This window comes from Alligator sinensis, unplaced genomic scaffold (genome assembly GCF_000455745.1).
Source record: "Alligator sinensis unplaced genomic scaffold, ASM45574v1 scaffold58_2, whole genome shotgun sequence".
Lineage (NCBI taxonomy): Eukaryota > Metazoa > Chordata > Crocodylia > Alligatoridae > Alligator > Alligator sinensis.
The window spans coordinates 768,848-784,663 of record NW_005842405.1 but is presented as its reverse complement, the minus strand read 5'-3'; the positions used below and the strand labels follow the sequence as shown (position 1 = coordinate 784,663).

The following is a 15,816-nucleotide window of genomic DNA, read 5'->3' as shown; positions in this document are numbered from 1 at the left end:
AGAGTGTATTTAATCTAAAAGTAACTGCATAAGAGAACACAAATGCTTAATCTCAGTCTCAAATCCAAGAAGTAACAGGGATTTCTCTCTGACCTTTTGTAATATTCCAGAATCTAAGTTATAGTTTCTTCTCAACAGCTGCTGGAGATTAATATACAACATTTTTGCTGTCACTTCCATAAAGATATACCTACCATTTTTACCTGAATCCAAAACAACTGGATTTAAGATGACCACCCCCCTTATAATTAGACTGTATATATGCAAAACTCATACATTTGTTATAATTTCCAGGTATAGAATCTAATTATTGGAGGGTATTTTTTTAAATGAATTCCCCCAACTGCTACAGTGAAGAAAGTAGAGCAGGGGAGGGGAAGTCAGGCAGCTGCAGAGGGGCCAGGTGGCCCTCTTAGTTCCTGCTACTTTCCACCACCTTTTTCCCCTGCAGCCTACCTACCCCCGCTCCCTGCAGTGCCCGCATCCTCTGCTGCCTGCCTCCCCTCCTCCCCAGCCTTTGCTTCCCACCGGTTCTGTCCCCTTTTCCCCCAATGTGCAAACTTTTTACTGAGAGCTATATGTATCTACTGACATACGTACAGGTTTCCCTCGATTTATGTGGGTCCTTTATATGCATAATTTAGACCCATAATTTGTTATGTGAGGTAAATTCACTCTTATGCAATCAGCATAGTTGCCACCCGCCCAAGCAGGTAAGTCTGTGGCGGGAGGGGAAAGGGTCAGGGCCCCACTCACTCCAGCCCTGGCTGCAGCAGACGAGCAGACGTAAGAGGGGCTGGCGCCCCCGGCCTGTAGCCGCTGGGCTGCACTTTGCTCCGTCTGTCACCCTGTGCCTGGGCTCACCCCAGCTTTTAGGCTGCGCCATGCCATGGTGTAAGCAGCTGGTGTCAGCTGCTCCTGGGGCCACTCCACCATGGGCTGGGGTGAGTGCAGACAACTGGAGCCCCGGGCAGCGCAGGGCATGACACTCGCCCCAGCTGTAGCAGCCCCAGGAGCAGCCAACACCAGCAGCCTGCACCAAGGCATGGTGCAGCCCCAGAGCAGAGGTGAATGGGGAGAGGTGGAACATGGCGCAGTTGGGGCTGGGTGAGTGTCGCTCTCTTCCCTCTGCTTTGCTGCCTTGTGCAGCCCTGGGAGTAGCACCTCTTCCCCCCCCATCCCTTCCCTAGTCTCAGCCTCATTCCCTCCCTTACCACCATGGGAACCTATCCCTATTTGTTACATTGTAAAGTGAGTTCACTTTATGCTAATTCAATTTATCTGCCCTTCTCCAGGAACGCATATACAGCATAAATCAAAGGAAACCTGTATTTACTGATATTTGTTTTATATAATGTAAATGTAACTCTTCTGCCAAGCTCTACCCTATAGCCAGGCCCCAATTAGAATGTCTGGGTTCCAATTTAGGGAGTAAAGATCAACCATAATAATAATAAAAAAGTTTGGTTTTCAATAAAAAGTTTGCATTAAAAAAAAATAAATTATTGGGTTTGTAAGAAACTGCTAGACTGCACTAATGGCTTTATGCCATTCCTTCCTTCCCCCTCACCTGGAGCCCCCTACACCCTTATGCCCCCAACAGCATCATGCTTTCCCCTTCCCCCAGCCTTACCCCTGCAGCCCTGTTTCCCCTGCCCACCACAGATTCCCCCCCACCCACCCCCAGAAGCTTGCCTCTAACCCAGCATCTTTACAGGTAACCTGGGATACAGTAGCATGTGACTGAAAGAATGGTCTCTGTGGGGTGTTCCTCTCCTATTGGACACCAGATAGCACTGCTGTGCTTCCTCTGTGGAGCCTCAATGGAGCTGTGTCTGCTTAGTGTTTTTAATGGTGGCTAAAATATTTTTTCAGGGACTTTACTGGCAACCATTTTTAGCCTCAGCTCTTTACTGACAGTCAGTAAATTCACTGACAGTTGGCAACCCTAGAATCTGAACAGACCCAACTTCTGATAGATTTTTCTGCCCCAATGAGGGATCAGTGCTCTCAGGAAAGGGAGAAATGAGGCAAAGAAAGAACAGGCCTCTCCTTTATCCTCTCCATGATGTACAAATTAAACCCATTTAAGGTCCAGATTGCTTCATGAGGGTAGAAGCAAGCCATGAATTTTAATTTAGATTAGATTTATGTGTTGCTATTTCTGCCCTTGTTTTAGTTGCATTGACAAGTGAATGTTTTTTGTTTTTTCTTAAAGTTTAAAGAAATTAAACTAAAAATTTGCAGGAAGATTTTCTGCAAAATGGTTGTGCACGTCAAGTGTTCATCTGTACTGAAAAGGATAAGTCCAGGAGCTCATTAACATCCTTATTTTAGACATGCCACAAACTTAAATACGTAATTGATAAGCAGATAAACAGTGCTGCATTGTTAGATGAAACCACCTTCCTCAGGTTAAGTATTTGCAGTTTGAAGTCAATGGAATTTATGCTCCTAAATCACTTATGCGCTACAACACTTGCATCTACCTCTCCCACTGTTTTAATTAGATGAGTAGTCTTATTGACTGAAATATTAACTTTCTGAAATATTTTCTTTATATTTTTAGAGTGCCTAGCATATTTGTCTCGACAAGTAAGAAAGATAGAGTGATGAGAAAAGCCTAGGGGTAAATTCTATTTCACTTCTCACAAAAATGGTCTAGCCACCACACCATGGCCTATGCATTGCCTGGACCCCTCTCCCCATTGCCCTATAACCCAGGGCAGCATCCATCTCATTGAGTGGCACCCAGTCTGGCTTCTTTACTTCCTCCCAGCCCCCCATCCTTCTCTCATTTGGGTGCTCAGCGGGCCAGCTTCAAAAGGAGCACTATAGAAGGATCAGTATAATGCCTAACTTGTAGGCATTAGGATACTTTGCTGGGAAGTAGGAGATGGGAGGCACTGACCCCCTCTGGATGACAGGAGCCTAGAATTTGGGTTTCCTGCTCTTTGGACAGTATGACTTAAGACATGGAAGGAACATCTTTGTCTGGCTCATAATACTAATCATGTTTTTTCTGCAGTTAAAAGTTCAGGATTTATCTGGGCATATGCATGTACCTTAGCAATCTTGTATCACTATGTACCTGTCTAGCCAGTGTGGTCTTACTTGTGTGTCCAGAGCTGAATCACAAACTATGCATAAGTGCCAAGAGCTATAGTTATATGAGTGTTCATGTGGCATTTAGGTTGTATAAAGTAAAATAGGATTTAGCCCCAAGTCTACGAGTCGTTGTGGGGCTTACATGTGATAGCACTGCCTGGAAGTTGACAGTTCTTTGCATATTCATCAAGAAATATTTGGGCATCTCTAGAGTTGCACAGGAACTGATCTAAAAATCCCACCCAGGGATGTCTAAATGTGGTCTTAAGAGTCTAAGCTTAAGCTACTCTTTTTGTAAACTTTAGACTCTAAATACATTAACAAAGTTAATAATTATCAAACGTTTAACGTTTTTGTTAATAGGAGTATTAATATGAACAAAGCTTTCAATTTTTTTTCCTTTAGCAATTTGGTATGACTCAGCCAAAATGCTAACAGTGATGACATTGAAGAAACAGCATTTATAATTAAGGTGGTCATATGTTTAATCAATAAATCTTTGATTGTCAGCTTGACTTCAGTTTTTCCTGCTTTCCGACTACCATGCATCTCCCTTGCAAAGACACAGGAATCTTAAACAGAAGCTTGTCTATTGAAAAATGTTACTTTTCATAAGGAAACAGAAAGTCAAGTTACGTAGGGACATCTCTAACCACAGCATCCTTGAGAATCGGTTCCAGTTTTTACTACCCTTCTCCCTCACGCAGCAAAAGTAGCAAAGGGAGAGTAGAGAAATAGAACTGCCCCATTTTCTCTACAATTCCTTTGAAGTGTAGTACTAATGAGGTGGTAGATAAACATTCACATGTGCCATCATAGGACCAAATCCTTCCTCTTCTGTAGCCAGATGTGTTGCTCTGTTTTTCTGAATTCTGCAGTTCTAGTAGCTTTTAGATATTTAGAAAATGGGCTTTTATGTGGGATGTATATTGACCTCTGTAGAGCTATGACAGTTTATGCTACCTGATGATCTGCCCCTTAAATGAACATAAATATTTCTAAATAGAAATGAAGGGGCTGAGCTGGCATGTGAGCTATTACTGTATTTTCTTGCATATAACATGCCCCCAGATACAATATGCACCTTGGCTGTGAAAGGCAGAATGAAAAGAGAAGATTTTTCCAGAATTATGGCTGTATAGAGAAGAGAAAGATCTGTACATTCAGCTGACTCACCTTCCCTTTCTTGTATAACTAAAGCTAATCCCTAGCTGCTGCTGAAGACTATCATTTTTCAAAATCATACATCTTTCCAGAGACCAAAAAAGCTGTTCTAAAGAGCTAAAAAGTCTGAGCTAAGGAGACTGTGAAATAGAGACCACGAGTAGCCAGCAGATGGCAAAATTGCCCTAAGGTTAGCTTGATTAGTGGAACAGAAAGATCATTAAAAAGGGGCAATGGTCATTAACATCTGTGGAATGAGAAACAGAGCCATTATGTAAATTGACTCGTACAGCTGCATGAACAATAATACCACAGCTGCTGCACTCTGTGGTGCTTCCAACCAGGTAGAAAATCAGCCTCCCCAATTAATACACACCTCAGTTTTGGGGGGTTGATTTTTTGAGGGCAACAGTGTATGTTATATGCAAGAAAATATGGTATTTAACATATCTTGTTTCTTAAGTAACTATGTTCCTCCAATTTAGATTTCTCTTCAAGTAGTAATAGATAAATACAAGGCCCACTGAAGTTAGTAGGAATGTTTCCACTGGTTTAAATTGGTTTTGGATTAGGCACTTTGTTGGATATTATCATATCAATCCTGAATTAATTTAGCCTGACAGCTCTCAGTTACATTTTGTTTATAGCATTTTCTGCTAACTGTTCTCCTGGCACTAACAATGTTCTTAAATCCTTTATTTTTTTAAGAAATTAATTTCCTTTGCTGATTTTGTTTTTATGTAATCTGATTTTGTTGCTTCAGTGATTTATGTTTTCCCCTTCTATTTCTATCCCTGCTTTGCTTTTTGTGCAGCCATTGTCCTGAACCTGAGGATTATAGTTATTCTTCAGATGATTGGTAAGCAGTAAAAAAATCATTTAGTAACTAAGATTCTTGATTCTTTTCTAATTGTTAACATTGTTAGCCATATATTTTTTTAAAAATGAATGTTAAAATATACAAACTGTTTTGCCTAGCAACTGATTTAAACATCAAACCTATGTGGGAATACTAAATTTTGTACAATTTTACTTTATCAAACTTGGCAAAGTTTGATTATTCAAAAATACCATGTTAGATTTACTAGAGAGATATAATTGAAGACGTCAACAAAATCTGAGGATTCTGCTTGACCCTATAGTTGTCCTACTAGTAATGAGATGCAGAGTTGTATCTGGCCTGCAGGCAAGCAGCCGCAAACTCATGGGATCCAGCCCACTGGTAGTTCAGGCCACTGCATGGTGCCAGGTGGTCAGGGCTATTTCTGCCCAGCTGTAGACCTGGGCAGATGCCCCCCAAGAATTGGCTGGCCACATCTACAGCTGACACCAGAGTCTACCTGGGACTTCTTCCTGTGTACTGGATGGGTGCTGGCATAAGCTGTGGACACGGCCAGCATGTTCTAAGTCGGGGGTAGGGATTGGGGCATGTGGAGCTCCAGGCAGGGAGGAAATTGGAGCATATTGTAGCTCTGGTCGGGGTGAGGATCAAGGCATGCTGCAGCTCTGAGCAAGGTGGGAATCAGAGTGGGGTATGGGGGAGTGAATGAGAAGTATGACCCATGACTTTGGTGGGGGCAAGGAGGTGCTAACCTGGTGCAGGGGGGTGCTGACCCAGCCCACAAATAGCTCACCAAAACTCCCTAAGTGACCCTCCAGCCCAAAGACTGCCCTGCCCCTGAAGTATAGCATACATTCTATAGCGGTGATTCTTAACCATGGTACCCTGGGGTACCATGAGATCCTTTTAAGTGTGCCACACGGTGCCATGCAATATTAGGTGAAGTGTGCAAATGCCTACACATGATTCCCACAAGATAAACCCAGAGATTTCTGGTAGGAATCCATATCGTCAAAAACATTATGACCTTCTGCTGTGGTCTTCTTGAGCAAAAGAATTGCTCTATTATTTTTCTGTAGTTCAAAAATGAGTGAAAGCTAAGAGCTATTTTCAGACTGGTGCCTTGAGTCTAAAAGGGTTAAGAACCACTGTTTTAAAGTTTCCGGGGAAAATAACTATTATTTTGCTAGATTAATGATAGGAAGTTGGCTGTATTAAAAATAATCAAGGATTTGCTTGAACAGGATCATAAAAGTGCAATACTTATTTATTTGATAGGCTGTGGACCATATAATGCAAGCACATATATGCGTGCTTGACTTAAAAATATAAGGAGTTCAAGCAACATCTCAGACAAAATTAACAACTTGTCTAAATGCTTGTGCAGTCAGGGTCTTTTGAAAATAAAAATGAGAGAGAATTTTCACAAGTGTTTGAAATTTTCCAATTATAATTAAATCCAGTATGATATTTTTCTGCTTTGTATCTTCAAATGGGAACCATAAGAAATATAAATTAGAATATTTTATAGCTTTATAAATACGTGTTTTTCATCTGACCTGTGTTGCATTTAATTGGAGAATAATTACCCCTGCAAATATTAGTTTGTTTTCAGTGTTTCCCTTAACTCTGAAAAGATGAAAGAATTCATTAATCTTTGCTCTTACCAATGAGATAATAGTATCCTGCTTCTTTTTTAAAGTTCTAATGTACTTAGTTACATGAATGATAATCTTCAAAATGAAACTGTGGTCCACATTCTGTCTCAGGCAGACCCCAGATACAAATGGTTTCTCTCATGGCACAGGAACTGCCAACCTGATCTTTGCGGTCAACCTCCACCAAGCCACAGTTTCTTCTACTTAAATTCTTTCAGATTTAACACCCACCAGAAATGCTAAGAGGACAGAGTTGATTTGCAAGACCTAAAACTGTTTGTTTCAGTTGAGGATTAACATAACTCTGTCCCTAAAACAGGTGATCTTATGAAAAGATCATGACTTTCATCCTGGGTCTTGGGTTCTTTTTTCTGTGTAGTATTCTGACAAGCAGATATGGCCATCAACATGCTTTGCTTTTCTACCAAACAGGCATTGCTCGGTTTTGCTGTTGAGCTCTTCTCCCTGATCCTTATTGCTGCCTCAGCATACTTTGTTTCTGCTCAAAAAGTGAGCAGCATTGCTTCCCATGCTTAGTTTTACCCTTGTCTAGGTTGGTTCTTCTTTCTATTTGCTACCCATTATTTGATTGTCTCTTTATTTCTTCCTTCTCTTATGTCCATTTCAACAGCTGCTTTTCTAGGATCTGGAACCATTTTTATTGCATCTTTTCTGCCTTTCTTGGTAGTCTTAATTCAGGCTGCTAAACATCTCCAATACTGTTCTCCCGCCACTCTCTCCCCAGTACTCTGGCAACAGAAGAATTTCTATCACTGACTTCAATTGGAGTGCTTTATACCTCTGAGTGAGTTATGAATGTGGGCTCTACATTTGCTTTCTTGTGTACTCATGAGATATGTACTAGGAGAAATCTGCCAGCCTTAGCTGACAGGAACCCCTTTCTCCAAACAGAAAGCCAGTGAAGCCATCCACCGCCTGTTTTCACACTCTGATTTGCCCTATGTCTGGCAGTCTTCAGTCATTTTCAAATGGGCGTCAAGTTGTCAGAGTAAACTCTATTAAAAGCCTAAATAATAGGCTTTATATTATGGGCTGTGGAGAACTCTGGACATTTCACATTGTAGCTGTGGACAGTCTGTATCCAACTTAATTATGTTAGAAACACACAGGGGAAGAGTCAGTTGATTACATCTCAAGGCATTTCCACTCAGTTGAAACTGGCTATGGGACCAGTGGCTCATCTGCATCCTAAAGTTTAGGACAGCCTGGCATTTTCTTTATACATTTCTCTCAGGCTTCCCCAGTTGGGGTTCCTGTTTTTTTCACCTTCTTTTCAGGTTCATCCTTGTTCAGGTCCACTGTTCAAGACAATCTGCTCCATCAGTCTCCAGATAGTTCTCAGTCCTTTCTATCACCTCACTCATGTATAGTGACAAGTTTTAGATCCTTATAGGCAAAGCCTCAAAAACTGTTCTAGAACTATTTGATTCTGGATTCTTTTGAGAGAGCTTGTCTTCAGAAATAACCACAGGAGCATCTTTCATGTTGTTCTTTATATGCTCACAAAAGGGCCAGCAAAAATGAGTAGACTTAAACAGTCCTGCTAGTACTATCCCTAGGCTCAATCTTTTCCCTATATCCTTCCTTAATCAGAGATGGTCTAAAGATCTGACAAACCACCTTCTCTCCACATGCCCTCATCTCTTGGCATCACAGGAGCTGTCTCGCTTCTTCCCCCAGTGGAATCTTCGTTCCTTTAGTGACCGGGCTTAAGCCCCCAGGTGGTCACTGAAAGAGCTCCTCAACCCCTTCCAGGACAGCAGAGTCTCCAAGTGGAAGTCCAGTATAAACCAATAGAGCCTTTGGTCCTAGTAGTCACTGCTTTCAGTCCCCATTCCTTAACACACATCAGCAGGAGCCTGCCTGTTAGCAAATCGGTTAAACAGCCTGTTAGGTTTATTTTCCCATAATAAGGCAAAATCATTTGTGCTTCCTTATTTCTCAAGCCTAACTTTCAGGCCTGACACCTGGCACTGGTGTAGTGGGTTGGGGCTGATTGGAGTGAGTGTAGCTCCTTAATCACTTTCTTCTTAATATGGAGTTTTTATATAGCCTGTTATCATATTTCCTTTTGTTCTGGTCTGCTAACAAGCTAAAAACTGTTCTTAGAAACCTGGAGCTAAACTGTTGTTAAATTCAGCTGGACAAAGATTTTTGCCCCAAGTTGGAGTGCTAGAGCTGTTACTTTTGTGGAGGACATTCTTTTTGTTGAATTAAATGTAAATCTGCCCAAGGGATCTTTGATTACATGAAGTACAAAGTACAGGCGCATTTGGGAGCTCAGGACAGGCTTCAGCAGGGCTTCAGTCACAAAGTTTAGCTATGAAATGCATATTTATTGAAAAAAGTATTAATTATACTATTTCTCATTTACAAGGATAATTACATACCATAGTGGCAATACAGGCTGTAGTTGCATGGTAAACTTACCATGTTTGGCAGCCACAGCCTCAGTCGAGCTTTCCTGCTCCAGGCATGCTGCTTCCTAAATTGGAACTAGTATAGCCACATCTGGTAACTAGCACTGTTGAGTGAGAGGTTAATTTAATCCTCCTCTAGTGCTGTATGGACATAGCTATACTGCTTCTACCATTTCTGGGTATGGTAACTTTACTTTGTAGACCTGGCTATGGTTTAGAAATGTTTTGTTTGATAGACTAACCTTTACTTTATGCTGTATTTATTATCTTTTTTTCTGAGTCTGTAGGAGACTCATATGACTTATATTTCTTGAACAGTAAATTTAATAATTTTTTATTCGGGCTTTATCCTTCAGTTTGCTTACTGTAAGCAAATTCCTGTTTGTGCACAGAGCTCCTATAGCATTAATAGGATTCCATTCAGACATGAGTTGTCTTACAAAGATTAGAATCTAGGATTTGCTTCCATTTTGGGGTTTATTAGTTTATTGTATTAGCTTTAACTTTTACTTTAGCCATTCCATTATCCAAGTTAGTAATGAACCTCTCATTACCTTTCAGTGTGTGTAATGATACATTTCCAGAGTTGTTTAGATATCAAAGTTAAACAATAGATGTTGGATTCACCTCATTTATTCTTTGCATACATGTATGTTTATCAGTTACACTGTGGTGTCATGGACACTACATAGACATAAACTAAATTTGGCTACAATGTGTTGGTCTTAGGTGATTTTTTCAGGTGAATATTTCATACGTTATTAATGATGCTCTTCCAATGTCTTGAATTCATTTTTCTTAGGCTGGGGTCACAAAATGGAGACGAAAAAGCATTCAGTGATTCATCATTGCTGGAAAATCTCCAGAGCAATCATGTAAGAGATAGAGAAACAAATATTGGTACTTTGCAAAGTCAGAAGCATGTGTCCTTAAAGAAAATTAAATTCTGTACTTACCTGAAATCAATCTATAGTCTATCTAAACAATAAGCTTCCAGTCACGAGCAGTTTTTAATTCTAAGTAAATATAAAATGTATTCATTGTAATTAGCCCTATATCTAAGCATGTTAACTACTTATGTATTAGAATTACATGACTTAGGAGTTGGGTCTTGATGACAACAGCCTCACACCTTAAACTCTAAAATATTTACTTTTAATTTCTTAATCATGTTGTTCTAAGATCTGAATGGTTAGGCAATGTCAGTAAACAGTCTTGGATGACCACTTTTGAGATATTTAAGCTAACCAAAGAAATGAAACAGAAGGATGCTTCTTACTTTTATGGTATTTGAATGAGAGGTGAGAAAACATTGTTTTTCAGTGGTCCAACTAATGGACTCGAAGTTAATCAAGTTGGTATAATCAAATTGTAAAATTGTTTATTCTTGCAATCAAGAATGTAAGCTTTTTCCTGAATTTATATTTGCTCGCACACTACTAAATTTTAAATAGTACCTTTGTTTGTTTGTTTGTTTGTTTGTTTGTTTGTTTGTTTGTTAACTCCTGACCTCTTCCCCTCACCCCCTACTTTTTTTTTCTGGTTTAGCCAACTGCACCTATCATTTGTGAGTTTCTAACAATGATGGCAGTTTGTCATACAGCAGTTCCAGAAAGAGAAGGTGATACACTTATTTATCAAGCAGCATCTCCAGGTAAGACCAGAGTAATTACATGAAAACTGTAAAGTTATTCCATCCACCCCACAGAAATCATTCAACATTTCATAGGGTCAAGACATTTTCCAGGAATTTAAAAATAGCATACAGAAATAGTGATAATATTTTATATAAGGCTTTGAATGGAATTTTTTCATCTTCAGATTTTATTTATAGATTCTATATATATTATACGATAATACAAAGCAAATTATTACCTATACTTTGACACCTAGCCATTGTCAGCTATATTGTGAATAACTGAATTAATTGATTAAATACAAATAGAAAATGAAAGGTAACTAGAAGAAATTAATACCACTGCTTATGACCTTCTGGGATGCTTTGTTAAAAATGCATTGATTTTAACAAAGCATTGCAAAAGAAAACAACACCATGTAGTATTAAGAATGAAAAATGAAGATCCTAAGTAGGACAATAATGATAAACTACAAAAAGACTGTACAACTTCTGAGTGGCTAGGGGCTGTAGGGTGTGAGGGCCACATGCCATACAGTGCCCCATCCCCTTACCATTCCCACAGGTCCCCGCATAATGCACTCTTCTGGTGCGCCTGCATCATGATGCTCTGTGTTGCGTGTGATCCTCATTGCACGCACCAGCACTCCCATGCCATATAAGGTCCCTGTGTCTCCTGTGGTCCTACAGTCCTGCACCACACCACCATGTCTACAAGGGTAGGCACATGCAGTAGAAGCTAAAGAAGGGAGGGGGAAGCCCAGAGGCTCTGGCAGCAGCAAGAAGAGACCAACAAGGAGAGTAGCACCTAGAGCATGCCACTGCATATGCCACTGTACTATATGGCTCTTTAAAAAACTTTCAGTCTTGATGCTAAGGAATGAAATTTCAGTCTCTGTGGAGTGGCACAGCTGCCCAAACTGCAGAATACCAATTTATTTAGAGATCTGTACAATTATCTTGATCTGAAGTATGATGGCAGAATAGTTCAGGTGCTTTTTGCTATGCTCTTGAGGCATGACATTAAGCTCTGATCTGGACTTGTGCTATCCCTAGTGAACCACTTATGGAAGGAACAGTCAGTTCTGTTGAGAGAGCCCAGCTGCAAGGCATTTGGATGTACAGTCCCTGACTAACTAGGAGCTTTAAAAAGGTCCCTGGAGAGAAGAAAGCAATCTGTAAGCAGAGCAGCTTGTTACAAGGATTCTGTGCTGGGGCCAAAGCCAAAGGGGAACTCCTCCTGGTGGAAGAGATAGGGCAAGAGTTTTTTTGCTTGTTTGCTTGCTTGTTTGTTTAATGATTACACACTTTTATTTGGGAGGACTGGCTGAAGAGCTTTGCAAGGAGAAAAACCCACCTATAGAAGCAAAGGAGCTAGACAGCCTGCCTAGCACAACCTGTAAATGGGTACCTGGTCATTGAGGCTGGGAAATCAAAGGCAACCAGATCTGATGCTAGCCATATCATTCCTTTTATGTTCTGATGGCGGTAGAAGAAACTGTTATGCCTTAGCCTCGCTAGTCTCATGGACCATTATTCTCAGGTGGTATTTTGACACTGACATTGAACATTAATTTAATGATAATGGATAAAATTTTCATGAGTGCAGATCTAAAGAAATTATAACCAAAGCTACAACCTAGAGATAGATACGGTAACAGTGAGTGTCACCATACCTAATTTAAACACCAAGGATGGAAATCATTAAACTGAGTTAGACTACTGTTCTTATTCAATGTAATGATGGGATAAGTAGCTCCTAAGAACAAGATTCCCACAGGCAAACAAACTGATTTAGGAGTGCAGTGTCAAAGTCTTTGAGAGAGGGATGAGTCCAAAATCCTGTCTCTCCCAGATTTAGGTGCATACCTGCAATATGGTTTAAACACCTATGGAGAAAGTTTTACAGCTCCAAACCCTTTCCTGGGCTTAGGTAGCTAATATAATGGGTTCCCTCTCTTCTTTTAATAATTGATATGAATATGGGGAAGAGATATTCACCTCTTATGAGTCCCTAGTGCCAAGCATAGGATCCGCAAAACCAAATTAGGCACCTAATTACCCATATTTTAAATAGAGGCATAAGCACCTACAGTTAGGATTCACAGTACTCAGCCAGCTAAGCGGGAGGACCCCTAGGCCTGCCAGTAGGAAATGGAGAAGAGGGAAATGTGTCTGAAATGCCACCTGTCTCCCAGACTCAAGTGGCAGAGCTCTGCCTGTCTGTAGTCCTGAGCTGAACACAGGCATTCATTGCCTGAAATGCTCACCTAGACATAAGCACCTAAATAGTAGCTTGCACTTTGGTGATGCTGGATGTATATACCTTTTGAACATAACAGAGCAGTTGCTGTACTTTTTCAGCAAGTGGGAGGCCAGGGTTATAGACCCTTCTCAATCTGGGAGGATTCAAACCTGCATATCCCAATTCCCAGAAAAGTTATGTAACCACCTAATTGGCTCATTGCAGATGAGGGAGCATTGGTCAGAGCAGCCAAGCATCTTCGATTTGTATTTACTGGAAGGACACCTGACTCAGTAATCATCGATTCTGTAAGTACATTAACATGACTGTATGATTTGTTGTTAATATTGGCTGCTTAGAGATGTGAAAAAACCCAAAAACAACATTTTACTTTCAGCTTGGTGCGGCCCCATGCCGAGTGCAGCACATGCCCAGGAAAGGTATTGCATTAGATTGACCCAATTTGCTCAGCATCTCTATACATTGCGTGCTTCGGGGGAGTCTTTTGAAGCTTTCATCTAATAGCTGATTTGAATCAACTTCAGATAAAAGCACCAAAACTCCACTGAAGTGCCTGGTCTATGAAGACACTAGGGAGCTGGGTTGAACCAATGCACTTCCTTTTCCGGTAAAGCACTGTCTGGTTTGATTTGGTTTGTTTTTTTCACGTCTGTCATCAGCCATCATTGTTACAGGGTTCATATACAATCACAGTAGGCTCGTGCCAAAAAGTGGTTGTTAGTCCATTTGTTAAATAGATTTAAGCTTCTTTTAAAATGTGTCTTGTTTTTCAGCTTGGTCAGGAAGAAAGATATGAATTACTAAATGTGCTAGAATTTACAAGGTAAGGCAAAATAAGTATTCAATAGCTTTTGCTTTATATTGTTAAAAATTAATTTTTTAATGTATACTCTGCTGAGATTTTTATGGATAAAATTCTAGCTTGTATATCACCTAAATTCAGACTTAGAAAGATTGTTTTTCTACTTTGGTAGAAAAGTATATAAGTATAAATATATTCAGTGATTAAGGTTGCCCTAGAATTTTCTCTGTAAAAAGTCATTTTCTCAGATGCATAATTTTGTCAGATTTCTGTCCTTTTGCCTGAAATATGTCACTTCTCATTTTGGAAGGCAGTGTTCAAGGATCTTTGAGTAAAACCAATTTTCTGATGTTATCTGACAGATTTAGAAAAAATATACTTTCTCTATTGAAACACTGATTTTCATTCTCTAAACTTGTAACACTTTTAAGAGAAATGATTAAAAGCTTCTAATTTAGTAAAGGCTTCAGGCTGCAGTATATTTTTGGTGGTAAGTTTATAAGTAGCTTACATGTTGGTAATAATATATGTTTTGTTTTAATGTAATTTTATGGAAAGTGCACTCTTGCATATAAACTACAGTATACCAATGATCCATGGCGCTCTATCCAAGTGTGTATATATATTGAGTGGCATTCTCAGTCCAGTAGGCATATGCTCACCCATCTGTTACTCCTGCATGCATACATAAAGAATTGTGATACAGTTTTATTGTTAAAGAGTATCTGTGCATGGAATGGCATAATGGAAGTAGTACATGTGGAAGGACACAGATTTTGAAGTCCTTGAAGCACTTTCCACACTTGATAGCTACAGGCGTGTAAAGATTTATGTAGAACAAGAATTCAGGGTTCCCTTTTTTTTTTCTTTTTTTTTTCACTTCTGTTTCATAAGTTTTCATAGGCATTTTTAAAGCTTCTGAGTCACCTGGGTGGTAATTAAATTCAGCTTGTATTTTCTGGAGAAACAAAAAAAAAAAAAAAAACCTCGCGTGTAAGTATTGTCCTCTTAAGCATCGAGTGTTGGCACATTTCTGTTCATCCAAGTCTAATCCAAATTCTGGGTTTTGTACCCGTTTTTTCCCAGCATTATAATTTTTTTTTGCTTAAAGCTACTGATTAGGAGCACTAGAGGTCACTATTATTCCATAGTAGGAGAAAAGCAAGAAGTTCCCTACTGGATGCAACAGCTCAAAAGTAAGAGATCAGTTTAACAATTCCAGCACCAGAGGCATATACCCTCAGAGTAGAAATCTATAATCTTTTATTTGAAAACTAGAATTTGCAAATATTTTAAGCTTCTTGGAAAAATAAGCAACTGATCCTGTGTAGATGCACTTTTTCCAATAAGCTTACTGCTTTTCAGAATAAAACAGATAAAGGGCTGCTTTAGCTCTGTGCAGGTACAACTTATTACTCAAAATATCCATTGTTTAATACTTTAGTGGGGTAGGATCATAGGAAGGAAGGGCTGGAAAGAACCTCACAAGGTCATCTAGTCCAGGTCCCTGCTCAAACAGGAGCATACTTGACTAAACCAATAGAGATTCTACAATTTCTCTAAGCAGCCTGTTCCAAGCCTTGACCATTCTCACAGTCAGAAAGTTCCTCCTAATTACCAACCTGAATTTCCCCTTTTGAAATGTGAGGTCATTGCTCCTAGTCATTCCCCTACAGCCACAGAAAAAAGCCCATCTCCATCTGCTCTGTAGTTGCCCTTCAGGTATTTGGAAACTCTTATCCAGGGGTGGGCAAAACATGGCCTGCTGGTCGGATTCTGCCAACCAGGCCACTCTATCCGGCCTGTGGAGCCCCTAAAATAATAAGAAAATATTTTTCTTCTCCTGGCTGCCTGTCAAAGATGACAGAAGGCTGAGGCATTAGGACCCCAAGGGGAGCCG

At 40.0% G+C, this 15,816-nt stretch overlaps 1 protein-coding gene across 1 annotated transcript in view; it reads left to right on the top strand.

Annotated features, from left to right (window-relative positions):
- The window catches only part of ATP8A1 (ATPase phospholipid transporting 8A1), a 188,923-nt gene that overhangs the window by 81,461 nt on the left and 91,646 nt on the right, over window positions 1-15,816 (top strand). Inside the window, exons 15-19 of the mRNA XM_006029939.3 lie at window positions 5,087-5,131; window positions 10,015-10,087; window positions 10,761-10,866; window positions 13,319-13,401; window positions 13,888-13,937. Coding sequence (XP_006030001.1) covers window positions 5,087-5,131; window positions 10,015-10,087; window positions 10,761-10,866; window positions 13,319-13,401; window positions 13,888-13,937 — 357 coding nt within the window. The remainder of the gene's footprint in view (window positions 1-5,086; window positions 5,132-10,014; window positions 10,088-10,760; window positions 10,867-13,318; window positions 13,402-13,887; window positions 13,938-15,816) is intronic.